Below are 27,411 nucleotides of genomic sequence, written 5' to 3' on the forward strand. Positions count from 1 at the left end.
AGCGCTGGGGTAGATACAGGGTAATCAGGTTGTGCCACGTGAGGCTCACAGTCTTCATCCCCGTTTTACAGATGAGGGAACTGAGGCACAGAGAAGTGAAGTGACTTGCCCACAGTCACACAGCCGCCAAGTGGCAGAGCCGGGATTCGAACCCATGACCTCTGACTCCCAAGCCCGGGCTCTTTCCACTGAGCTACTTGCTTACTATGTGCCAGATACCTTATTCCGTGCTGAGGTAGATAGAAGCTAATCAGATTGAACTTAGTCCACGTTCCACATTGGGTTCACAATCTTTATCCCCATTTTTCAGATTAGGTAATTTAGCCACAGAAACGTTAAGTGACTTGTCCAAATTCACACAGCGGGTAAGTGAATAAGCCAGGATTTGAACTCAGGTCTTCTGACTCCCAGGCCCGTGCTCTATCCACCAGGCCATGCTGCTCTCCAATCAAACTAATACTATGCTGATCCAAGCACTTAACCCACCTTGACTGCAGCATCAGACCTTCTCATTGACTGCCCTGCCCTCTGCCTCTCTCCTTTCCAGTCCTTATTTCACTCTGCTGACCATTTTTCTAAAAAACAACAACTGTTCAGGCCATGCTTCACCACTCCTCAAAAACCTCCAATATTTGCCCATCCAACTGCCCCTCAAACAGGAACTCCTCACCGTCTGTTTTCCCTCCTACTTAGACCGTGAGCCTCATGTGGGATAGGGACCGCATCCTACATTATTAGAACAGCCCTTCACACTTAGTAAGTGCTTAACAAATACCATAATAATAATGAAGGGGAAGAAGTGGATTCTAGAGATGTGGTAAAGTTGGAAGTGAAAAAATTGGGTGACACGCTGAATATGTTGGTTGAATGAGAGAGATGAATAGAGAATAATGCCAAGATTATAGGTTTCGGAGACAGTCTTGATTCTATTTATCGTGATTCTATTTATTGCCATTGTTCTTGTCTGTCTCCCCCGATTAGACTGTAAGCCCGTCAAAGGGCGGGGACTGTCTCTATCTGTTACCGATTTGTACATTCCAAGCGCTTAGTACAGTGCGCTGCACATAGTAAGCGCTCGATAAATACTATTGAATGAATGAATGATGTCTGTAGTGATGGGAAAATCTGGGTGAGGACAGGGTGTGGGTGGGAAGATGAAGAATTCTCTCCTGGATGTGGCGATTGACTTGCCTAAGCAGGCAAGAGGCAGAACTGGGATTAAAACTTAGGTCTCTTGACTCTCTTCTGCTCTTTCCACACTGCTGTTCTACCAGGGGGACGAGGAGTAACTTTATACTATGGTAGTGTTCGTTTGAGATTTTAGAAAGAACAAGCTATGCTTCTCGGGATGGAGAGAATTCAATATGCAGTACCAATGAACACATTTCTTGAGGTTGAATATTTTGAAGTCATAAGCCATTTAGTATTAAATGGCCGTTCTTGTTAGATTTAGTGTTTGGAAAGTAAATTTTGGGTTAATATGTGGTTAAACATAGTAATATAGAAACTCTGTTTTTCTTGCAAGATAGCACTCTGAGGAAATTGGAATGTGCTTTGGGTTTTGGCGTTCAGGCAGAACTAGTTTGTAGTTGGTGATTATGGTACTAAGCAGATACTTTGGGGACTTTGAGCAATTGTGTCGATTCTCCTGACTATACCCCTTTTTTTAAAAGGACACTTCTGGGGTAGTCTTCTCACAAGCTTTCTTCTGGAGGCCAAAGTTCTTCCAAATTTCAGTATCTAGTATTATCAAGACCAAAATCACACGTACTGGACAGGCCCAATTTGTTGAACCCAGCATTTTTATTCTTGGCTGGATGACGAGTCATATAATAATAATAATGATATTTGTTCTAAGGACCGGGATAGATACAAAGTTATCAGGTTGTCCCACTTGGGACTCACAGTCTTGATCCCCATTTTACAGATGAAGTAACTGAGGCACAGAGAAGTTAAGTGACTTGCCCACAGTCACACAACTGACAAGTGGCGGAGTCGGGATTAGAACCCGCGACCTCTGACTCCCAAGCCCGTGCTCTTTCCACTAAGACATGGTGCTTCTCTATTATTATCTCTATTCTCTATTAGGTCACATCCCAATTCCCTTTACCCACAGCTTGCTTTACAGCATGAGCGTCTAGGTGACCGAATACACGAGCTGAAGCCGCGAGTTGGGGGTGGATAAGAGTTCCAGCGACTCTGTTTTGTCATCCTGATTCCTTCTGCTCTGCCCAAGGGCAGCGAGCAAATGAGGGGTGTTCGGAGCAACTCAGCTACTTCCCGAAGCCTTACTAATGAATGATTGCCTCATATCCATCACCAATTCTTACTGCATCGCAATACTCATCGCATTGTTTGTAGAAGCAGTGTGGCTTAAAAGGAAGGAGCCCAGGCTTGGGAGTCAGAGGTCATGGGTTCTAATTCCAGCTCCACCACTTTGCTGTGCGACCTTGGGTAAATCACTTAACTTCTCTGTGTCTCAGTTCCCTCATCTGTAAAATGGGGATTAAGACTGTGAGCCCCATGTGGGACAACCTGATGACCTTGTATCTATCCCAGCGCTTAGAACAGTGCTTGACACATAGTAAGCACTTAACAAATACCACCATTATTACTGACTAAACTGTAAACTCCTTCTGGGCAGGGAATTTGTCTACCAACTCTGTTGTATTATACTCTCCCAAGTGCTCAGTACAGTGCTCCGCACACAGAGAATGCTCAATCAATACCACCGATTGATTGATTGATCCACTAATATGTTTGCAGCCCATTCACCCTCCTCAGACAGACCCCAGTTCTCTCCACATTCAAGTCCCTCCACCTCATCCAACAAATCTTCCCCAATTAATAGCCCAGTGCCCTGAGCTGTAGCATCTTTTCAGCTGGCTCCAGGACTTGTGAACGTATTTTCATCCTCTTTGGCATTCATGCTCATTTTTATGATCAACTGCTTATTTTGAGCACTTGAATTGTAAATGCTTTCACGCTCGTCTCCGCCATTTGAATGTAAGTTCCGAGTGGGAAGGCAGTGTGTCACTTCTTTATTTTACATTTCCAACTGGCTAATACAATGTATTGCATCAGGTGGATGCTCAAGAAGTGCTGGTATTACCCCTACAGCCTTTCTTAGAAAAAGAGAGAAATAGAGATGGAGAGGAAGATGGAGAGCTGCCTGGGGGAAGACTCCATAACCCAGATGATATAGAGGAGGGTGGACCCATTAGCCGCCAATCTGTACAGCCTCCTCCACTCCAGTAGATGAAAGTTGGGTCAGAACTCTCTCTGGGAAGTTTTGGGAAGACTAGTGTAAAGAACACAGGCCTAGTGGAAGAGTTCTAATCCCGGCTCTGCCGCTTGTCTGCTGTGTGACCTTGGTCAAGTCATTTAGCTTCTCGGTGCCTCCGTTACCTCATTTGTAAAATGGAGATTGAGAGTATGAGCCCCATGTGGGACAGGGACTATGTCCAATCTTCTTAGCTTGTATCTACTCCAGCTCTTCATACAGTGCCAGGCACGTAATAAGCACCTAAAACATACCCTAAGAAAACACCCCAAAACTTCAGCCACTGGAACCCTAAAGACCACTACTCCAGCCCACCTCTTCCAGCACAGCAGAATGGGCTCTCAGCGGAGGATTCCCCCACTTAACCTGTAGCCGCTGCTTTACAATCTAGACTGTAAACTCGTTGTAGACAGGGAATGCGTCTGTTATTATATTGTACTCTCCCAAGCACTTAGTACAGTGACCGTGCTGATGAATGGGGGCCTATCCTGCCGTTTAAGGGTGTGGGGATGAACCAGAGAAACACCCCATGCTGTCTCTCCCTTCTCCCCACCACCCTCCCACCAGTGTGGCCTGAATCCTGTTCTCTGTCACTGTGGGCACCGCCTTCCTCTCCTGTCTTTCTAAACGAAAAAGTGCTAAAGCAGTTTGAGAAGCCAGAGGAAAATGCAAACCTTTTTGTTCCCAGCAAGACCTGGCCCACCCAGACCTTCTGAAACACTAATTGGCTCAAAAACCCCATTTGGCGATTTTAGCTCATAAAGCAAAGTGCCCTCACAAACCCAGCCACTCATTTACTCAGTGTAGTGTGGAAACTCGGAATTAAATTAGGCTACTTCAGATTGTCAAGTAATTAGAAATCGACATTTAATTGGTGTTTAAATGGCAGCAAATGGACCTAAGCTCAGTGCGTGATCACACATGCACACACTCGCGAGCCAACTGCCAGAGGTGAGCTCATTCCTAGCTTCTGTCGATTGCTCTGTTCTTTCTGGAATCCCTCTGTGCTGGCTTCAACATCCAACACGGTGATGGCTCTTACAGATGGACTTCTTCCGAATGCTACATCCTCTCTCTGCTCTATCCCATGCCTGTATCTGCAGGGGTTCCTTCCTTACACATTGTGGTTCAGAATTTTTCAAAAGATAGGGTGTTCCCCGCATTTCGGCAAGTGAGACTTCCCCAGCTGGCGCTTTGAATGAAGGATTTCTCTTCCCTATAAGGTTGGCATTTGGGATGATAGCTGAAGTTCCGCATGGGGTCCGGTCTGGCACGAGAAGGGGTCTGCCAGCCTCTCACTTAGGGTGAGGGCTAGGGTGGATGTGGGTGGCTTTAGTGCCTGCCTCCAAGGTGCCGATGGCCAATCTGAAACCCTGATGTCACTTCCCGTTGGGATCAGCCTTTGCGGGGGACGGCGTCATCCTCCCACCCTCACCAGGGTCCCCCTTGCCCTTGGGATGCTGTAGCCCCAGTTACTGCGGTGGCACTCGGCCTGTGCCCAGAGTTTGTGCTGGGAATCTGGGCCTCGGTGGACTGGCTTGGCCAGACCTCTGTCCCCCACAGCCAGAGCTGCATCTGACAGTAGAACCTGACTACAAGGCTGAGAGCCTAGGCCACGGACACAGTCACGGCACACGCGCTCTCTGACGAACCACAGGATCAGCCATTCCACCTGCACAGAAAGTCAGCAAGGGCTGGAAGCCTTCCCGGTATCAGTCCCCACCCTCCTGTTGGCAAATCTAAGCAAGGAATCTGCAGGGAATGAGAGAAGCAGCAGCATTAGAAGAAGTCTAATGGTAGGAGCAAGAGCCTGGGAGTCAGGGGACCTGGATTCTAATCACGACACTGTCAATTGCCTGCTGGTGAACTTAGGTCCTTTCATCTTCTCCCACTCTCTTCTGTGTCACCTTGACTTTCTCCCTTTATTCATTCCCCCTCCCAGCCCCACAGAATTTATGTGCATAACTGTAATTTTATTTATTTATGTTAATGTCTGTCTCCCCCTCTAGAGTTTGAGCTTGCTGTGGGCAGGGAACATGTCTGGTATATTGTTATATTGTAATAATAATAATAATAATGTTGGTACCTGTTAAGTGCTTACTATATGCCAAACACCTTTCTAAGTGCTAGGAAAGGGCCATGTTAATCAGGTTGGACACAGTCCCTGTCCCACATGGGGCTCACACTCTTAAACCCCATTTTATAGATGAGGTAACTGAGGCCTGGAGAAATGAAGTGACTTACCCAAGGTCACACAGGAGACAAGTAGTGAAGCCAAGATTAGAACCCAGGTCCTTCTGACTCCCAGCCAATTCTCTATCCACTAAGCCATGCTGCTTCCCAAGTGCTCACTACAGTGCTGGGCACACAGTAAGCCCTCAATAAATTTAACTGACTGACAGTTTCCTCAGCTGTACAATGGGGGTGAAATGCCTGTTATTTTTATGATTGTATTAATTATTATTTAATAATAATAATAATGTTGGTATTTGTTAAGCGCTTACTATGTGCAGAGCACTGTTTAAAGCACTGGGGTAGATACAGGGTAATCAGGTTGTCCCACCTGAGGCTCACAATCTTAATCCCCATTTTACAGATGAGGTAACTGAGGCACAGAGAAGTTGTGACTTGCCCACAATCACACAGCTGCCAAGTGTGATCTCCCCCGATTAGACTGTAAGCCCGTCAAAGGGTAGGGACTGTCTCTATCTGTTACCGATTTGTACATTCATTCATTCATTCATTCAATAGTATTTATTGAGCGCTTACTATGTGCAGAGCACTGTACTAAGCGCTTGGGATGAACAAGTCGGCAACAGATAGAGACAGTCTCTGCCGTTTGATGGGTTTACGGTCTAATCGAGGGAGACGGACAGACAAGAACAATGGCAATAAATAGAGTCACGGGGAAGAACATCTCATAAAAACAATGGCAACTAAATAGAATCAGGGTGATGTAAATCTCATTAAACAAAATAAACAAAATAAATAGGGTGATAAAGATATATACAGTCGAGCGGACGAGTACAGTGCTGAGGGGGTGGGATGGGAGAGGGGGAGGAGGAGAGGGAAAGGGGGGAGAAGAGGGTTTAGCTGTGGAGAGGTGAAGGGGGGGTGGTAGAGGGAGCAGAGGGAGAAGAGGAGCTCAGTCTGGGAAGGCCTCTTGAAGGAGGTGAGTTTTAAGTAGGGTTTTGAAGAGGGGAAGAGAATCAGTTTGGCGGAGGTGAGGAGGGAGGGCGTTCCAGGACCACGGGAGGACGTGGCCCGGGGGTCGACGGCGGGATAGGCGAGACCGAGGGACGGCGAGGAGGTGGGCGGCGGAGGAGCGGAGCGTGTGGGGTGGGTGGTAGAAAGAGAGAAGGGAGGAGAGGTAGGAAGGGGCGAGGTGATGTAGAGCCTCGAAGCCTAGAGTGAGGAGTTTTTGTTTGGAGCGGAGGTCGATAGGCAACCACTGGAGTTGTTTAAGAAGGGGAGTGACAGGCCCAGATAGTTTCTGCAGGAAGATGAGCCGGGCGGCGGAGTGAAGAATAGCCTGAAGCGGCGCGAGAGAGGAGGAAGGGAGGTCAGAGAGAAGGCCGACACAGTAGTCTAGCCGGGATATAGCGAGAGCCCGTAGCAGTAAGGTAGCCGTTTGGGTGGAGAGGAAAGGGCGGATCTTGGCGATATCGTAAAGGTGAGACCGGCAGGTCTCGGTAACGGATAGGATGTGTGGGGTGAACGAGAGAGACGAGTCGAGGATCACACCGAGATTGTGGGCCTGAGAGACAGGAAGGATGGTCGTGCCGTCCACGGTGATAAGGAAGTCTGGGAGAGGACCGAGCTTGCTCATGTGGAGTTTTAGGTGGTGGGCCGACATCCAGGTGGAAACATTCTGGAGGCGGGAGGAGATGCGAGCCTGAAGGGAAGGGGAGTGGACAGGGGCAGAGAGGTAGATCCGTGTGTCATCTGCGTAGAGATGGTAGTCGAAGCCGTGAGAGCGAATGAGTTCACCGAGGGAGTGAGTGTAAATGGAGAACAGAAGAGGGCCGAGAACTGACCCTTGAGGAACTCCAACAGTTAAAGGATGGGAGGGGGAGGAGGCGCCAGCTAAGGAGACCGAGAATGACCGGCCAGAGAGATGAGAGGAGAACCGGGAGAGGACGGAGTCCGTGAAGCCAAGGTGAGATAAGGTGTGGAGGAGGAGGGGATGGTCGACAGTGTCAAAGGCAGCAGAGAGGTCGAGGAGGATTAGAATGGAGTAGGAGCCATTGGATTTGGTGAGAAGGAGGTCACGGGTCACGAGAAGCAGTCTCAGTAGAGTGGAGGGGACGGAAGCCAGATCGGAAGGGTTCCGGGAGAGAATGGGAGTTAAGGAATTCTAAGCAGCGAGTGTAGACGACTCGTTCTAGGATTTTGGAAAGGAAGGGTAGTAGGGAGATAGGGCGATAACTGGAGGGGGAAGTGGGGTCGAGAGCAGGTTTTTTTAGGATGGGGGAGATGTGGGCATGTTTGTAGGCAGAGGGGAAGGAGCCATTGGAGATTGAGTGGTTAAAAATAGAAGTTGAGGAGCGCTTAGTACATTCATTCATTCATTCAGTAGTATTTATTGAGCACTTACTATGTGCAAAGCACTGTACTAAGCGCTTGGAATGAACAATTCGGCAACAGATAGAGACAGTCCCTGCCGTTTGACGGGCTTACGGTCTAATCGGGGGAGACGGACAGACAAGAACAACGGCGATAAATAGAGTCAAGGGGAAGAACATCTCGTAAAAACAATGGCAACTAAATAGAATCGAGGCGATGTACATTTCATTAACAAAATAAATAGGGTAATGGAAATATATACAGTTGAGCGGACGAGTACGGTGCTGAGGGGAGGGGAAGGGAGAGGGGGAGGATCAGAGGGAAAGGGGGAAAAGAGGGTTTAGCTACGGAGAGGTAAGGGGGGGTGGTAGAGGGAGTAGAGGGAGAAGAGGAGCTCAGTCTGGGAAGGCCTCTTGGAGGAGGTGAGTTTTCATTCCAAGCGCTTAGTACAGTGCTCTGCACATAGTAAGCGCTCAATAAATACTATTGAATGAATGAATGAAAGTGCAGAGCTGGCATTCGAACCCATGACCTCTGACTCCCAAACCCATGCGCTTTCCACTGAGCCACGCTGCTTCCCCAATTTCGTTTGTTAAGTACTTACCATATATAAAGCACTGTTCTAAGCATTTGGGTAGATACAGTTTAAGCAGATCAGACACAGCCCTTGCTCCAAAATGGGGCCCACAGTCTAAGAAGGTGAGAAAACTGGCATTGAATCTCCATTTTACAGATGAGGAGACTGAGGTACAGAGAATTGAAGTGACTTGCCCAAAGTTACACAACAGTCAAAGCTGGGATTAGAGCCCAGGTCTTCCGACTCCCAGGCCCTTGCTCTTTCCAGTAGGTCACGCTGCTGTCCCTCCTCCTTAGACTGTGAGTCCCACATGGGACAGGCTTGTGACTGAGCTGATTACCTTGAATTTATCCCAGCGTTTAGTACAGTGCTTAATGAGTATTATTATTAAGAATATTTCTGAATGACATTCCCACATATCCTGGACAAACCGCCCAGACTGGCTAATTCCTTCCCAGGGAGACCCACCTCCAAATTCCCTGGGAAAGCCTCTGTCTATGGGAAAATGCTCTTCCTCTAGGCTACTGCGTTCACTTGCTTTGAAATGGACTTTCGACCGCTCTCGGGGTGACTGATGCTGATCTCCACGGAGGCCAAACCTGAGACTTGATGGATGGTTTGAGAGTGTCAAGCTCCTAAGGAGAACAAGACTCCCAAAGTTGGCTTTTGCCCACTCTCTCCCCCTTCCCAATGCACCTTCCGAGTCATGTCCACTCTGCAACAGGCAATCTGTTCTCTGAGATTCCAAGGGACTGTGTCTGAATAATGAAGATCTGGGTCTCCGCACACAGATCCTGCTCTGCACACAGTAAGCGCTCAATAAATACGATTGAATGAACGAATGACTTTGTCTGGAAGCTAAATCGAGGCTGGCCTGCGGAGATACTGCCTGCATGTCCTCCGTCGTTGTCACCCAGGGCCTCTGTTGGTTCGGTCGTCTCTAGACTGTAAGCTCCTCGTGGGCGGGGAATGTGTCTGTTATATTGTTATGTAGTACTCTCCCAAGCACTTAGTACAGGGCTCTGCACAAAGTGAGCACTCAGTAAATACAACTGCCTGCCTGCCTGACTGACTAATGCGTACGTTAGGCTGCTTTTGCCAAAGGCCAGGCCAAGTCCTAATGAGTCCAACAAGTGATGGAGACCCAGGCTGGGGTCATTATTGGCCCCTTCTTAGTCGTATAAGAGGCATCGGGGCTCACATCTAGAGACCCTGCTGCCGAGAAGCAGCATGGCTCAGTGGAAAGACCCCGGGCTTGGGAGTCGGAGGTCATGAGTTCGAATCCCGCCTCTGCCACCTGTCAGCTGTGTGACCGTGGGCAAGTCACTTAACTTCTCTGGGCCTCAGTTCCCTCGTCTGTAAAATGGGGATTAACTGTGAGCCTCATGTGGGACAACCTGATTACCCTGTATCTACCCCAGCACTTAGAACAGTGCTCTGCACATAGTAAGCGCTTAACAAATACCAACATTGGGTTCACTGATGTCCTCATTTTACCCTGGCTCCCTTTCTCCCAGGGTAATACATCATACATCCCCCTCCCCTCCCCATCACCCCAACTGCTCCCTTTGCTCTACCCATCCCTGCCACCCCACAGCACTTGTGTATATATGTACATATTTATAATTCTATTTATATTAATTATCTGTATATATCTATAACTCTATTTATATTGGTGCTATTGATGCCTGTTTACTTGTTTTGATGTCTGTCTCCCCCCCTTCTAGACTGTGAGCCTGTTATGGGCAGGGATTGTCTCTATTTGTTGCTGAACTGTACTCTCCAAGTGCTAGTACAGTGCTCTGCATACAGTAAGCGCTCAGTAAATACGATTGAATGAATGAATGAATGAATCACGGGACCCAGGCAATTTGTTCTACGTGGAAAGGCCCAAGATATTCATTATTGAGACGTAGTCCCTTGGAACATTAGAGTACAGATTGCCTGTTGCAGAGTGGACGTGACTTTGCAGGCTCATTGGGAGGGGGAGAAAGTGGTCAAAAGCCAACTACTGGAGTCCTGTTCTCCTTAGGAGCTTGACACTCTCATACCTTCCATCAATAAGTAATCAATCGATAAATAATCAGTAAGCGCTTAAAAAATATGATTGAATCAATCAAGCAATGGTAATCAAGTGCTTACTCTGTGCAGACCACTGTTCTAAGCTCTTGGGCGATTGCAATAAAATAAGAAGAAGAAGAATCGTGATTTTGATATTTGTTAAGCCCTTATTATGTGCCAAGCACTGTACTGAGCGCTGGAGTAGATACAGGATGATCAGATTGGACAGTTTTTGTCCCACATGGGGTTCACTGTCTGGGTAGCGAGGAGAACGGGTATTGAATCCCCATTGTGCAGATGAGAAAACTGAGGCACAGATAAATTAAGTGATTTGCCCAAGGTCATACAGAAGGCAAGTGGCAGAGCTGGGATTAGAACCCAGGATTTCTGCCCTGAGGAGTTTATAATATAGCAAAGCTAGTGCTGAGGGGGTTTTTCCTCTGGTGTGCGTGTGTGCACAGGTGCGTGAGGGCAGAGAGGAAGAGACTTCCTCTCTCTTTCTACTTTCTGTCTCCTCATCTCTCTTTTCTTTCTCTTCCCTCTCCCCTATACCTCTTTTTGAAGTCAAACTTACTGTCTTTTCTCCCTTTCTTTTTACCACCTATATCCTAGGAGTGAACTCGTCGGCTTACCCCACTCTCTGACTAGGCAGGGCCTGTCAGTCTGTCCGTGTCTATCTTCTCTCCCTCACCCCTGGCTCCCCTGCCTCTCATCTCCACTCCCCAACTTCCTCAGTGGACTCCACCCACCCTCCATGCCTGCTCCCAGCATCTTTGGTCCCGCATGCGTCACCCCTTCAGCCACCCAGGCTTTTCCTGCCTCTCCCACGCTTGGCCGCACGCTGACTTTTCAATTCCTCCAAACTCCTGGTGTCTGGTGATTAGCTCGTCACTGATACTCGCCCAGAGGATTTCTCTCCACCCCTCCTTTCTACTACTGAAACCCAAATCCCCTTGAATCTCAGACATCGCCCTTTCATCCGGCATGTATAAAGTCTGTTTTGCATTATCTGCCAAGCGTAGATCGTACCCCAGTGTTGGCCTGGCCCTTCCTGAAGCGCGCTGCCAGGCCTCCACCTGCAAACAGAATGTCTTCTTCGCTACTGGAGCATCTGCACAGCTCTTCTCCTTAAAACATCCTTAACTGATCAACCTTTCCAAAGCCAGCAGCAGTTATATTCCCAATGATGACCACTCAACACTGATATTCTTTCCCCAAGCCCCCACAACATGGGAGAGTATACTGAGAATCACAGTATTAACTTGATTCGGCAACAAGCACAGCACATTGTGAAGTAATTCCACATTGCAACCTATAATCGTGAAATTAAGGGAGCAGTAAATCTACACTGTGACTCAAAGCCAGAGTAGGAGTTGGGGGGGGTCCTTGGGTTAAATCGATTTGTATTCAATTGTTCCAGGGACATCGTGAAACCCAACAGTTATCTCATCAGAAATGAAGACTTCTCTAAGTCCCCAAAATAGAATCAGCCTACGCCTGTCGAGAGTGTTATCTTAGGCCTTGAACTTGTTATCTAATTGAGTGTGTGCATGTCTGTGTTTGATTCATCACCCCCTTAGAGGACAAAGGCAAGGACTAAGCTCTCATTTCCTCTTTTCTCACTCCCTTCTGCATCTCCCTCACTTGCTCCCTTCACTCGCCACTCCCCTCCAGCACTTATTTATATATCTGTAATTTATTTATTTGTATTAATGTCTGTCTCCCCCTTTAGTTTGTAAGCTCATTATGGGCTGGGATTGTTTCTGTTTTATTTTTGTGTTTTACTTTCCCAACTGCTCAGAACAACGCCCTGCACCCTGGAGGCATTCAATAAATAAGATTGATCACTTGATGAATACTGCTTCACTGTACTTCCTCAAGCACTTAGTACAGTGCTCTGCACACAGTAACTGCTCAATAAGTATGATTGACTGAGGCAGGTGTTTATTTTGAAAAGATTTTTATGGAGAAAAGGCATTAGATTGTAAGATCCTTGTGGGCAGGAATCCTGTGTACATAATATATTTCATTATACTCTCTCAAGTGCTTAGTAGAGTGCTCTGCACACAGTAAGCACTCAGTAAATATCACTGGCTGATTGACTGAGTTTCTGGCTTTGACAACAGATCCCAGCCCCGTCATATTACCCCGTTGCCAGTCTGGGGAGCCCCGATTAAACAAAGGCTTTGAAAGTTGCCGATACACTATAAGATTAAAATTGGCATTTTGGAGAGAGCTGTTTGGTTTGCATTCTTATCATAATGGTTATTTAACTATTTAATACAACTAGGCAAAATGAACATCCACAGGGAAGCAGCGTGGTGTAGTGGAAAGAGCACACACCTGGGAGTCAGAAGGTCTAATCCCCGCTATGACACTTGTCTGCTGTGTGGAGTTGGGCAAGTCACTTCACTTCTCTGTGCCTCATCTGTAAAATGGGGATTTAAGACTGTGAGCCCCATGTGGGACAGGGACTGTGTCCAACCCCATTTGTTTGTAACCACCCCAGCGCTTAGAACAGTGCCTGGCACAAGTCAGCGCTTAACAGATGTCACATTTACTATTATTATTATGGAAAAGAACTTGTTCCCAGAGAATACGGCAGCTACTATCAAATTTTCTGTTCCTGCATGGACTCCCTTGGAAGTCAGAGAAGTAGCGTGACTCAGTGGAATGAGCACGGGCTTTGGAGTCAGAGGTCATGAGTTCGAAACCCAGCTCTGCCACTTGTCAGCGGTGTGACTGTGGGCAAGTCACTTAACTTCTCTGTGCCTCAGTTAAGTCATCTGTAAAATGGGGATTAAGACTGGGAGCCCCACGTGGGACAACCTGATTCCCCTGTGTGTACCCCAGCGCTTAGAACAGTGCTCTGCACGTAGTAAGCGCTTAACAAAAACCAACGTTATTATTATTATGCATGCTACGAATCTGTACATATTCCTAAAAGAGTAGCTGGAATGCAACAGTCATCCTTCCAGGTGGCAGCGAGGGGGCCGGGAGTTGTGTGGGAGATGGTCATTAGGAGCTAAACATGAAGTTGCTCATCCTGGTAAAGAAATCCTAACCTCATCCCGTCAGTTTACATGATTATCTTCTGTGTGATTCAGGATGTAAATTTCTGGTTGCACATCCCCCTTGATTGAGTCAAATGAAGCTGGAAACATCAAGGCCTTTAAGAGTAAGGTTGCCTCAGCCAAGTAATGCTTATGGATCAACATAAACAGCTGGAGAAATTGAGTGCCTCCAGTCCACTGATCTCCATAAACTATGCTGAATCATTCCCTAAAGTTCTAAGGATTTAATGATTGTGCAGAGGGGAGTGCGGGGATGCAGAATATATGTTGAAAGCAAGCAGAAGAAAGACTTGTCGAGGGCTTTTAATGAAAACAAGCAATACCACGAGAAGCAGCGTGGCTCAGTGGAAAGAGCACGGGTTTAGGAGTCAGAGGTCATGGGTTCTAATCCCGGCTCCGCCACCTGTCAGCTGTGTGACTTTGGGCAAGGCACTTCACTTCTCGGTGCCTCAGTTCCCTCATCTGTAAAATGGGGATTAAGATTGTGAGCCTCACATGGGACAACCTGATAACCCTGTATCTACCCCAGCGCTTAGAACAGTGCTCGGCACATAGTAAGCGCTTAACAAATACCAAAATTGATACAGGTAGCAGGGTAGGTGTTTATATAAGGCCTTTTGTCAAGACTCTTTATAAAGTTATTCAGTTTTCCCCTAAACACTAGGAGGAGAGTAGCTAGCACTTGCATTATAGGAATGATAATTATGGTATTTGTTAATAATAATAATAATAATGATGATGGCATTTGTTAAGTGCTTACTATGTGCCAAGCACTGTTCTAAGCGCTGAGGTAGATACAAGGTAATCAGGTTGTCCTACGTGGGGCTCACAGTCTTAATCCCCATTTACAGATGAGGTAACCGCGGCACAGAGAAGTTAAGTGACTTGCCCAAAGTCACACAGTTGACAAGTGGCGGAGGTGGAATTAGAACCCACGACCTCTGACTCCCAAGCCCGGGCTTTTTCCACTAAGCCTCGTTGCTTCCCTCAAGGCGCATACTATGTGCCAAGGACTGTACTAAGTGCTGGGGGTGGTTACAAGCGAATCAGGTTGGACACAGTCCCTGTCCTACATGGGGCTCACGGTCTTAATCCCCTTTTTACAGATGAGGGAACTGAGACACAGAGAAATAAAGTGACTTGCCCAAGGCCACACAGCAGACAAGCGGTGGAGCCGGGATTAAAACCATGACCTTCTGACTCTCATTATCCACTATGCCATGCTGCTTCCCATTATTAGCAGACTGGGTTAGTTTGGTCGCTGTGCTAACGTACTAATGAGAAGCAGCGTGGCTCAGTGGAAAGAGCCCGGGCTTGGGAGTCACAGGTCATAGGTTCGAATCCCGACTCTGCCACTAGTCAGCTGTGTGACTGTGGGCAAGTCACTTAACTTCTCTGTGCCTCAGTGACCTCATCTGTAAAATGAGGATTAAGACTGTGAGCCTCACATGGGACAACCTGATTACCCTGTATCTACCCCAGCACTTAGAACAGTGCTCTGCACATAGTAAGCGCTTAACAAATACCAACATTATTATTTATTATTAATGTTGAGGCTGCTATGGCCTTTTGCTGGTACTCACTGGCAGACTGTGCTGGCTACCTCCTACAGCACTCTGTGTCTTGGAAGTCTCTCCAATTCACCAGCAACGCCTGTGTTCCTTTCCAGATAGCTTTTTTTCTCTCTTTTGATTGTGTTTTCTTTCACCCCATCCCCAGGTTTGAAGCCTCCTGATGCTTTTGTACAATATCGAGACCAGTTCAGAGTCACTGGCGGTCTCTTCGTAAATGCCAATCGATGAGGATGATACCGACGATTCGATACTGAATCACTCTCACTGCTAGTGCCCAGAAAGAAAAATCAGAGTTTAAAGGGAATACAAAACAAAGGAAAGAAATGGGTTTACCTCCCCAGGGGGAAAAAAACCAATTAGATCTAAAAAACAATTACATTTAGTTCTCCCATGAATGTGTGCTCTCTCTATGTGTTTTGGGTAGAATGCAGTTTGGGAATTAGGGAATGTTCCCCTGACAGTGTGAGTTTTTTTGGATTCACCCTTCTGACATTGGTCAGGGTGTGTGCTACACTGTGACTTTGCCTTAATGCAGAGTCTTACAAGAATGGAATCTCCGTCTTATAGAACTGGGGGTACCTTGGTTCAGGGTGTGGCGGATTTAGTCCACACTCTCTCGTTATCTTGATGTGATGTTCCTAAGCGCTATAATTGGTTGCGTTTGTCGCCATTTTCCGGTGACCTAAATTTGTGCTGAGTTGTTTTTTCCACATGTTCTTAAGACGGTTTAAATAAATCACTAGTAAAATTACTGAAGGCTTTCCGTCTTTCTTCCCGCTTCTCTCCACAGCATGAATGGAGTCGACGCCGGCAACGGAATCAGAGTGTTCGTCCCCGACATCGGCATGTTCATCGCCAGTCTGACCATCTGGCTGATCTGCCGAAACATTGTTCAGAAACCGGTGACCGAGGATGCAGCGCAATACAACATGCAGTTTGAAAATGAAGAAATGGTATTTTTCCTATATCTCCAGTGATGTCTTTGGGCCGACTCTAAACTAAAACAATCTGTAGGGTCTCAGCAAAAGTTCAATTTAAACCTTTCTGAGAGCGGATTATATATGAAGGCAGCATTGCAGAAGGAGCCTGATGCTTTGTAATTCTAGAATAATAATTTGGGTTAGAATAAACACCATGGAAATGGCAAATGAAAATTGAACAGGGGGACACCCAGGATGCAGTCCATATTCTGAGTGTGGTTCTGGAAAAGAAGAGTGTGTGACCTCACTGTATTTTGTTTAGAAAAAGATGAGTGATCCCAGGGAAGGGAAAGACTTGGAAGGGAAAGGATTGGATGGGGTTCCCATAGTCTCCTGCAAGTGGATTGAAATAATCTCGTAATTAGTCTAGTCTGTTGAGATTGATTGGCCGCGTTTAATCGCAGTTCCTGACTCATTTTCAGGCTATGGTGAAATGCTACCATAGATTGATTATTATTGTTATTTTTAGATAACAACCATGATAATCATGGTGGTACTTGTTAAGGGCTTACTATGTGCCAGGCACTGTTCTAAGCACTGGGGTAGATACAAGTTAATCAGGTTGGACGCGGTTCCTGTCTCAGGTGGGGCTCACATTCTTAATGCCCATTTTATAGAAGAAGTAACTGAGGCCCAGAGAAGTGACTTGCCCAAGGCCACACAGCAGACAAGTGGTGGAATGGGGATTAATGATGATGATGGTATTTGTTAAATGCTTACTATGTGCAAGGCACTGTTCTAAGCACTGGGGGGGATACAAGGTGATCAGGTTGTCCCACGTGGGGCTCACGGTCTTCATCCCCATTTTACAGATGAGGGAACTAAGGCACAGAGAAGTGAAGTGACTTGCCCAAAGTCACACAGCTGACAAGCTGCTGAGCTGGGATTAGAACCCATGTCCTCTGACTCCCAAGCCCGTGCTCTTTCCACTGAGCCACGCTGCTTTTCCCGGGTTCTTTTGACTCCCAAGCCTGTGCTCTATCTACTAAGCCTTGCTGCTTCTCATTAGATGATGTCTGATATTGAATAATGATGGCATTTGTTAAGCGCTTACTATGTGTAAAGCACTGTTCTAAGCGCTGGAGAGGACACAAGGTGATCGGGTTGTCCCACGTGGGGCTCACAGTCTTTATCCCCATTTTACAGATGAGGTCACTGAGGCACAGAGAAGTGAAGTGACTTGCCCAAAGTCACACAGCTGACAAGCTGCTGAGCCGGGATTTGAACCCATGACCTCTGACTCCCAAGCCCGGGCTCTTTCCACTGAGCCACGCTGCTTCTCTGGTATTTGTTAATCTGGTATTAGGTATTGGTTAAGCACTTCCTATGTGCCTAACACTGCACTACATGCTTGGCTAGATACAGGATAATCAGGTTATACAAACTGTCCCTATCCTACAGTCTAAAGGGCAGGGAGAAGAGGCATTTAAATCTCACTTTAAAGCTGAGGAAACTGAGGCACAGAGAAGTTAAAGTGAGTCGCTCAAAATCACAGAGCAACTGTTAGTTCTTACATTGCAGGGTCCCCTGTGGGCTTCTTGGAAAAGGCTACACTTCCTTGGCTAATGAAGGGGATGGATTCCGACGCCCCCGAAATAGATCCACCCCTTCTCTAGGCTGGCTGGCCGATGTCTGCAGGGAAAGTTCAGGACTGTGAACACGCATGCTGTGAGCAATGGGAGACAGAAAAATGAAAGGAGTAATTAATGGAGAATGCACCCCGGCAACCTGCGGAGACAAAAATGATCCCGCCGAGTTAAGGCCGAGGGCATGTTGAGTTGAGCGTGAAGGCTGGAACATGCCAGGAGGCTGGAACCTCAGAGTGTTTTACAAAGCAATCAGATGTGACAGGAGATTATACACGAGTAAAAGCAAAGTTGGCACAAGGTAGAGGTCTAAAAGGAAGGTTTAGTAGTAAATGTGACACAAGGGGAAAAAGATCAGTTACAGAAAATGTGTACTCCCTTCATCCGGCTTGAAATATGATGTAAAAAGTGACTGACCAGCTATTTACCCTAGGAGGCAGAGCTTATGAAATGCGAAATCTATAACGTGGCCAATTCTTGATAACTCCCAGCCTGTTCACTTCATGGTCAATGACCTCAGGAAGTGACTTAGCTGGCTGTCCTTGATGTGGAAATGCCCCAAATGCTCCCGGTGCCACTGTTTCTGGGGAAGGCGAAAAAACAAACAGTAGATGTTCAGTACAATCGAGGGTCAACCGCGGGAGAGCAAACACAGAGACCGGGAAGCGCTAACTGGATGTTTTTGACCCCGTCTGGACATCGCCTAGGCCTGGCGTGTTCCAATTAGGTTTGGAGATGGTCTGACTGCACTCTGGGCCGCGGGGTCAGGCTGAGTGAAGAGTTGGCCACTGGGCTGTGTTCCCGTGGAGAGGAGCTGTGGCATGAAGTCTGTTCTCTTTATTTATTTATCTGGAGAAGCACCGTGGCTCAGTGGAAAGAGCCCGGGCTTGGGAGTCAGAGGTCATGGGTTCGAATCCTCGCTCTGCCGCTTGCCAGCTGTGTGACCGTGGGCAAGTCACTTCACTTCTCTGGGCCTCACTTACCTCATCTGGAAAATGGGGATTAAGACTGTGAGCGCCACGTGGGACAACCCGATCACCTTGTATCCCCCCAGCGCTTAGAACAGTGCTTTGCACCTAGTAAGCGCTTAACAAATACCACCATTATTATTTTCTAATGGAATTTCTTCAGCGCGCCGCAGGCCTTGTGACTTGCCAGACCTGCTGACTGTCAGCTCGTCGTGGACGGGGAATGTGTCTACCAACTCTATCGTACTCTCCCAAGCACTTAATACAGTGTTCTGCACCCAGTAAGCACTCGATAATTACCACTGTTAGATTGATTGAACCAGAGAAAAAGATCAGTGGGGGCTTCACCAGCTCTGACCTCCAGAAACAAATGTTACACTGATGAGAACTTCTTCTTCCTACCCTCCGTGTCCAGTTTCTTCCGGAGGGCGAAATCAGGAGCTCCTTGCGGGCAGGGAATGTGTCTACCAACTCTGTTGTATTGTACTTCCCTTGGGAGAGTGCAATATTACAATAAACAGACACATTCCTTGCCCAGAGCGAGCAACGTGGTACTCAGACCTTGAGAAGAAGCAATGCCTAGTGGATAGAGTGCGGACTTGGGAGTCAGAAAGACCTGGGTTCTTATCCCAGCTCTCCCACAAGTCAGTTCACTTCTGTATGCCTCATTTACCTCATTTGTAAAGCAGAGATTAAAATTGTGAGCCCCATGTGGGACAGGGATTCTGTCCAACCTAATTACCTTGTATCTACCCTGGCAATTTAGTACAGTGCTTGGCCCATAGTAATCACTTAGCTAGCGCCATTAAAAATACCATTGATTGTTTGATTATGTGTCTTCAAAGTCCTGTGTCAGATGCTTGGGGAATGACACCTCCATTATTTCTTTGGTGGCTTTTTTACATAGAGAAGCACCCTAAATCATTAAGACTCTCACGATGCTACACGTTTGCCAGCTGAGATGTGTAGCAGCGTGGCATAGCGGATAGAACCCGGGTTCTCATTCGGGCTCTGCCACTTATCTTCCGTGTGACCTTGGCCAAGTCTCTTCACTTCTCTGGATCTCAGTTACCTCGTCTGTAAAATGGAGATTGAGACTGTGAACTCTTCGTGAGAGAGAGACTGTGTCCAACTCGGTTTGCTTGTATCCACCTCAGCGCTTAGTACAGTGTCTTATTCACAGTAAGTGCTAAGGGAATCAGCGAGGCTGAGAAAGCTCAGAAAGAATAAACTGAGGGGTGAGATGAGATCTAACAAGGAAAGAACAGAATGGACCCAGCAAAAATCAGTCCATCAGTGGTGTTTATTGAGGGCTTTACTGTGTGGAGAGCACTTTACTAACCACTTGGGAGAACACCATACAACAGAGTTGGTAGTCGCACTCCCGACCCGCAGTGGGCTTACGGTCTAATAAATAAATACATCTATTATAGATCTGTACATAAGTGTTGTGGGGCTGAGGGTGGGGGTGAATAACCCATCAATCAGTGGTATTTATTGAGCACTTACTATGTGCAGAGGACTGTATTAAATGCTTGGGCGACTAGAGTACAGTAGAAGTAGCTTACAAATGCTGAAACAGTAAAAAGGGCAGAAAGAGAGAAACGTGTGTGGAGAGGTAGGGGAAAGGAGGGAAAATCAAGATGATCCGAGGCTCCCCTGCAAATTCTTGTTGAGTTTCAGTCCAGTTTTGATGTGGGCAGTGCCAATTAAGTATTGTAAATTACTTTTTCAGGGCCAAACTTTTGCCCTCATTCAAAAAGCCTGTTTTTGCAGAAGAGGGAGGTATATTTCTGAGACTACTTGGGAAAGGAGTAATGGGTGCCGGCATTGACTATCCATTCATTTATCTCGATGGAGATGTGGTAAGATTAATCTACTCGGGCCTGGGAGAGTTCATTTTCAAACTCAGCCTTGTTATAGAGGAGTAACGGCTGAACCCTGCAAGAAAGACTCTAGGGTTTTCTCTAATCTTCATTGATTTGCTGATGAGTCTCTGGTTTGCAATTGGAAAGGAATGCATGAATTTGAGGCTCTACCTTAAAAGACTCACAGGGGATATGAAGACAGGCATGGCAGTGTTGTTATCCTTCACATTTCTTTGTACTAATACAAAAAGAACCTCACTAACGGGAAATACTCTCCCTTCTATGTCATCAAGAGCCCTCTTTATTCTGGGGAATTTATGCATTTGTTTGTTTTTATTTTAATTTAGTAGTAGAGCAATAAATCTTGCCAGGGGAAAGACTCCAAAGTCTCAGATGGAGATGTTTTACAATTGAATTGTACTTGAATAAAATACTCTGGAGAGACCAAACGGCTCTATAATGAAATCGGTATGGAATTCCACAAAAACTAATAGTGTAACGCGATGTGCTTCTAATCCAAACTGTGGATTTGAACTCTTTTCATGAGTTCTGGGACAACTACTGTGAGGTTGAGAAATAATAATAGTAGTAATAATGATGATAATGTGGCATCTGTTAAGTGCTCACTATGTGTCAAACAGTATACTAAGCACTGGAGTAGAAACAAGATAATTAGCCTGAACACAGTCTCTGTCCTATATGATACTCTCAAGTCTGAGCGGGAGGGAGGACAAGCCTCAGTTTACAAATAAATAAATACCCTATTTTACAGATGAGGAAACTGAGGCACAGAGAAGTTCAGTGATTTGCCCAAGGTCACATAATAGGCAAGTGGCAGAGCCGGGAATAAACGCCAGGTCCTCTGACTCGCAGTGTCAAGAATGACAGATTAGCCTTGGTCATGACATTTTCAGGGATTCTGGGCATCACTTCACTTTTCTGTGCCTCAGTCACCTCATCTGCAAAATGGGGATTAAGACTTTGAACCCCATGTGGGACAGGGACTGTGTCCAATCTGAATTGCTGTATCTACCTCCGTGCTTAGTACAATGTCTGATACTTAGTAAGCCTTTAACAAATCAATAAGAAAGGCTGCACAGAGGGATTGAGAGGTGCCCCTGGATTATATAGCGCTCCACAAACTCTCTCGCATCCCTGCTGGTCACGTTCCCACAGGGGCACAGCGTACAACAAGAGAGCGAGCACTACAAATTCATTCCTCACCCATGATAGCCAGCTACAGGACAGCGTGGCTCAGTGGAAAGAGCTTGGGCTTCGGAGTCAGAGGTCATGGGTTCGACTCCCGGCTCTGCCACTTGTCATCTGTGTGACTGTGGGCAAGTCACTTAACTTCTCTGTGCCTCAGTTACCTCATCTGGAAAATGGGGATTAACTGTGAGCCTCACGTGGGACAACCTGATGACCCTGTATCTCCCCCAGGGCTTAGAACAGTCCTCTGCACATAGTAAGCGCTTAACAGATACCAACATTATTATTATTATTACTCCCCAGGCCTCCTGATTCCCAGAATATTGCTCTTTTCACTGAACCCATAGCATGGCCATGCTCGCTGGTACTGCAAACCTGAGAGATAGCAATAGTAAAAAATAATTGGAATATTTGCTAAGTGCTTACTATGCCAAGCTCTGTACTAAGACTGAACCCCCGCTTTCCCTCTGCTCCTCCTTCTCTCCCCTCCCCCCCACCCTCTGCTCTTCCCCCTTCCCCTCCCCTCAGCACTTTGCACATTTGTATATATTATTTATTACCCTATTTATTTTGTTAATGAGGTGTATATCTCCTTAATTCTATTTATCTTCATGATGTTGTCTTGTTTTGTTTTGTTCTCTTTTGCTTTGCTGTCTGTCTCCCCTCTTTAGACTGTGAGCCCGTTACTGGGCAGGTATTGTCTCTATCTGTTGCCAAATTGTACATTCTAAGCACTTAGTACAGTGCTGTGCACATAGTAAACACTCAATAAATACTATTGAATGAATGAAATGAATACTCGGGTAGGTACAAGGTAATTGGGAAGCAGTGTGGCTCAGTGGAAAGAGCACGGGCTTTGGAGTCAGGGCTCATGAGTTCGAATCCAAGCTCTGCCACTTGTCAGCTGACTGTGGGCAAGTCACTTAACTTCTCTGTGCCTCAGTTCCCTCATCTGTAAAATGGAGATTAAGACTGTGAGCTCCACGTGGGACAACCTGATTCCCCTGTGTCTACCCCAGCGCTTAGAACAGTGCTCTGCACATAGTAAGCGCTTAACAAATACCAACATTATTAGTATTATTATTAATTAGGTTCAACACTGCCCTGTGCCACTTGGGGCTCACCATCTGAGAAGGAGGGAGAACAGCTATTGTATCCTCATTTTGTAGATGAGAAAACTGAGGCACAGTGAAGTGATAATAATTATGGCATTTGTTAAGTGCTTACAGTGTGCCAAACACTGTTCTAAGTGCTGGGGGAGATACAAGGTAATCAGATTGTCCCATGAGGGGTTCACAGCCTTAATCCCCATTTTACAGATGAGGCAACGGAGGCACGGAGAAGGTAGGTGATGTGCCCAATGTCACACAACAGACAAATGGCCATCTGGGAATTAAAACCCAGCTCTTCTAACTCCCAGGTCTGAGCTCTTTCCACTAGGTCACACTGCTTCCCTAAGGCAGCTAATGAGTGGGACAAATTCTGATTCAAATATAGCACAAATCCCCGTTGGGAATTTTGAGAGTACCTCAGGCTGAGCAGTCCGCTAACGTTATGAGGTCATTCTCCCCGGTCTCAAACACATACCTTCCAGTCTCCTAGCTAAGACCCATTACACTGGGGATGATGTCTGCATTCTGGTGCATAAAATGACAATCTGCACCAGATTCCGCCTGTGAACTTTGTCATAAGGCTTAGAGGCCACCTTTTACACATAGTCACTGGCACTTGGATCTGGATATTCCAAGCTGGGCCTCTTTCCAGCTGAATTCACCTGCTTTGGATTTTCTGAGGCCCAATAAAAAAAAGAAGGCAAACACATTCCAGATCTGCAGACATGAGCGGCCATTTAGGCGTGGAAATGAGTTGGATGGCCGCCCGCTGTCTGGTGGACGTTAGCACTTCATGGCTCGATGGTAATTAAAACCAAGCCTGGTGATTGTTTCTGAGTTGATTAGTGAATGAAGGAGTGAGCCTTCTCTCTTTCCCAAACATGTCTTTGGCTTCTGTTTTGTCTTGTTGGACCACTTGGGGAAATGCCCACACAATAGCCAGACTGTTTGAAGGGTGACTTTGAAAATAAGAGCAAGCACTAGTTTAAGTGAACATTGTCAGGTTTAGAGAAAAATCTTTTTTATCAACTTTTCCAGAGTTAGAATTTAGGGAATTGTAGTGATTACTATGTACCGGGCACTGTATTAAGCGTTTGGGAGTTTACAATACAGAAGTATTAGTGGACATGTTCCCTGCCCATAATGAGCTTACAGTCTAGAAGGGAGACAAACGGTAATATAGTTAAATGATGTATACTATATGCTTAAATAATAATTTAGACAATTACATTACTGTCATTATCAATAACAATTAAAATAATTATTTAAGTACTAATTTATATAATATATAATTGCAATCGTGAGCTCGTTGTGGGAAGGAATGTGTCCGTTGTTATGTTGTACTCTTCCGAGCGCTTAGTACAGTGCTTTGCACACAGTAAGCACTCAATAAATATAAATAAATGAATGAATGAATGAATGGATAACTGTAGAACTGGAAGGGCTCTCAGAGACGTTCTGGTCTGGGTACATGACTAAACTATCCAACCAGGTCAAATAGGTGTCCATTCTTTCCTTTAGAAAAGTCATAAAAGTTCTTAGGAAAAGTCTTCTGCACTTACTATGTGCAACACTGCTGGGGCAGATACCACATAACCCTATGTGGGATTCCCTTACTTTCCTTTGTGGTTTGATCTCCTTTGTAGCCAGGAAGTTCTTCCTTATATCCAACCCAAATCTCTCCTGCTTTATATCAAGTTATATTGTCTGGGAAAAATAGCACCACTGCTCCCCAACCTTCTCATAGAAACCCTTCCTATATTTAAAGGGAGTCAGAACGTCCCAACTAAAGTTTCCTTGAGCAAAGCAATTACAATTTCTTTACATTCTGTGCATCCCTTTCATTCCTTTGGCCTTCTTCCTCTGAATCTGTTTTCACTATGTCCTTGGTAGAGTACGGTGAACACAACTGGACAGGAATGTTTAATGTAATTGCTAAATAGGAGAATGAGTGATGGCAGGATACACAGACAATGCTGTATGGTGAGCTGAAGTTGGGAAAACAAAAGCCAGGAGGTCAGAGGAAATGTCTGAAGGAAATGTCAAAAAAAATCCTCAGACAGTGCTGCATCCTGGCTGAGAACTGGAAGTCAATTGCTGCTGATAGACCCTGGAGGCCTGCCGCTATCGAGAAAGGAGCGGCTTTTTTTGAGCAGATGCTCCTCATGGGCCGGGAGAGTGTCTGTTAATTCCATTATATCGTACTCCTAAGCACTTAGTACAGTGCTCTGCACATAGTAAGTGCTCAATAAATACCATTGATTGATTGATGAAGAGCTAGAGTCAAGGAAGCGAAACCAAAAACCACTTCAGGCACTGCAAGCAACAGAATATAACCATATCATAATGGATGGGGTGTGACTTTCAATTTGGTCTTAATAATAATTATAATAGTAATAGTCATATTTGTTAAGCACTTACTATGTGCAACACTACCACATAACCCTATGTGGGATAGGGACTGTATCCAATTCTCACATAATAATAATAATGTTGGTATTCGTTAAGCGCTTACTATGTGCTGAGCACTGTTCTAAGCGCTGGGGCAGATACAAGGTAATCAGGTTGTCTCACGTGGGGCTCACAGTCTTGGTCCCCATTTCACAGATGAGGTAACTGAGGCGCAGAGAAGTTAAGTGACTTGCCCAAAGTCACACAGCTGACAAGTGGCACAGCTGGGATTAGAACCCATGACCTCTGACTCCCAAGCCCATGCTCATTCCACTAAACCACGCTGCTTCTCCAACGTACTGTATCTACCTCAGAATTTATTACAGTGCTTCGCGCATAGTAAGCACTTGACAATTGACAAATATTCCTCTTCTTCTTCTCAGGCACAGTCCATGTCCCACGTGTGGCTCAGTATAAGAGGGTATTTAATCCCCATTTTACAAATGAGGAACCTGGAGCAAAAAGGTTTTCAAGACTTGTGAGACAGCAGAGATTGTGGTGTTGTCTACCACGATGGGAAAGTTGTGGGTGGGGAGGAGAGGGTTTTCATAGTAAGATGAGAATACTATTTTGGATATGTTGAATTAAGTGATTTGCCCGAGGTCACCCAGCGGGCAAGTGGTGGAGCTGGAATTAGAACCCAAGGCCTCTGGCTCCCAGGCCTGTGCTGTTTCCACTAAACCATGCTGCTTTCAGTGAGATTCTCTGTCTGATTCACTTTTTCTTTTAATAGAGATTTCTGGTTTAGGATTCCACTGCAATCAGAATAAAAGGAGAACTGATCTAGGCCTTGGAGGAGAGGATAGTTTCAGTGTGGCCCAAAATAACATAGGGCAGTTGAAGAGAGTGTTCCTTCTACTGTTCTTGCTGATCTGGAAACACCGGGGGCTGATAAGGACTCAAACAGTGCTGTGTGGTAGGGCTAATATAGATCATTTCATCCCAGCCACAAACATGGTTAGGGTTTTACCTTCAGTACTCTCATTTTAGTACTTACATCTTAGTGCTTTTCACTTCTTTTGTAGTACTGTTCTCTGCACATGGAATGTAATCAATAAATGCTGTTGATAACTGCTATTTTTCTATTATATGCCTACGTTTTAGATATATACATATATATATAATCATAGATGATATTTATTGAGTGCTTATTATGTGGCCAGCACTATACTGAACACATGGGAAAGTACAACACAACAGAGTCGGCAAACATGTTCCCTGACCACAGTGAACTTACAGTCCCGAAAGGGAGACAGACAATATAAATAAATAATTTATAATATATGCTATATATTATAATAATAGGATAATAATTATGATGGCATTTGTTAAGCACTTACTATGTGCGAAGCACTGTTCTAAGCGCTGGGGGGGAAATACAAGGTGATCAGGTTGTCACACGTGGGGCTCACAGTCTTATTTCCCATTTTACAGATGAGGTAGCTGAGGCCCAGAGAAGTGAAGTGACTTGCCCAAAGTCACACAGCTGATAAGTGGCAGAGCTGGGATTAGAACCCATGACCTCTGACTCCCAAGCCTAGGCTCTTTCCACTGAGCCATGCTGCATACAAATATATATATATTTGCATATATATATCAAACAAAAGCTCCTCAATATTGACTTTAAAGCTCTCCATCGCCTTGCCCCTTCCTACCTCACCTCCCTTCTCTCCTTATACATCCCAGCCCCCACACCTTGCTCCTCTGGTGCTATCCTTCTCACTGTGCCTTGTTCTCGCCTGTCCCGCCGAGGAACCCTGGCCCACATCCTACGTGCCTCGCCATCGACCCCTGGCCCATGTCCTACCACTGGCCTGGAACGCCCTCCCTCCTCAAATCCGCCAAACGATCACTCTTACCCCCTTCAAAGCCCTACTGAAGATTCACTTCCTCCAAGATGCCTTCCCAGTCTAAGCCCTCCTTTTCCTCAGCTCCCCCTCCCTTTTCCACGTCACCTCGATTCGCTCCCTTTGCTCTTCCCCCATCTCCTCGCTTCACAGCACTTATATCTATATCTATAATTCTATTTATTTATATTGATGCCTGTTTACTTGTTTTGATGTTCATTCATTCATTCAATAGTATTTATTGAGCGCTTACTA

General features: G+C 46.0%; 1 protein-coding gene across 3 annotated transcripts in view; it reads left to right on the plus strand.

Annotated features, from left to right (window-relative positions):
- PIEZO2 (piezo type mechanosensitive ion channel component 2) overlaps positions 1–27,411 on the plus strand; it is a 522,557-nt gene that overhangs the window by 302,427 nt on the left and 192,719 nt on the right. For all 3 annotated transcript variants that reach the window (XM_029065631.2, XM_029065630.2, XM_029065632.2), the window contains exon 5: positions 15,926–16,088. In XM_029065631.2, coding sequence (XP_028921464.1) covers positions 15,926–16,088 — 163 coding nt within the window. The remainder of the gene's footprint in view (positions 1–15,925; positions 16,089–27,411) is intronic.

This window comes from Ornithorhynchus anatinus, chromosome 5 (assembly GCF_004115215.2).
Source record: "Ornithorhynchus anatinus isolate Pmale09 chromosome 5, mOrnAna1.pri.v4, whole genome shotgun sequence".
NCBI lineage: Eukaryota > Metazoa > Chordata > Mammalia > Monotremata > Ornithorhynchidae > Ornithorhynchus > Ornithorhynchus anatinus.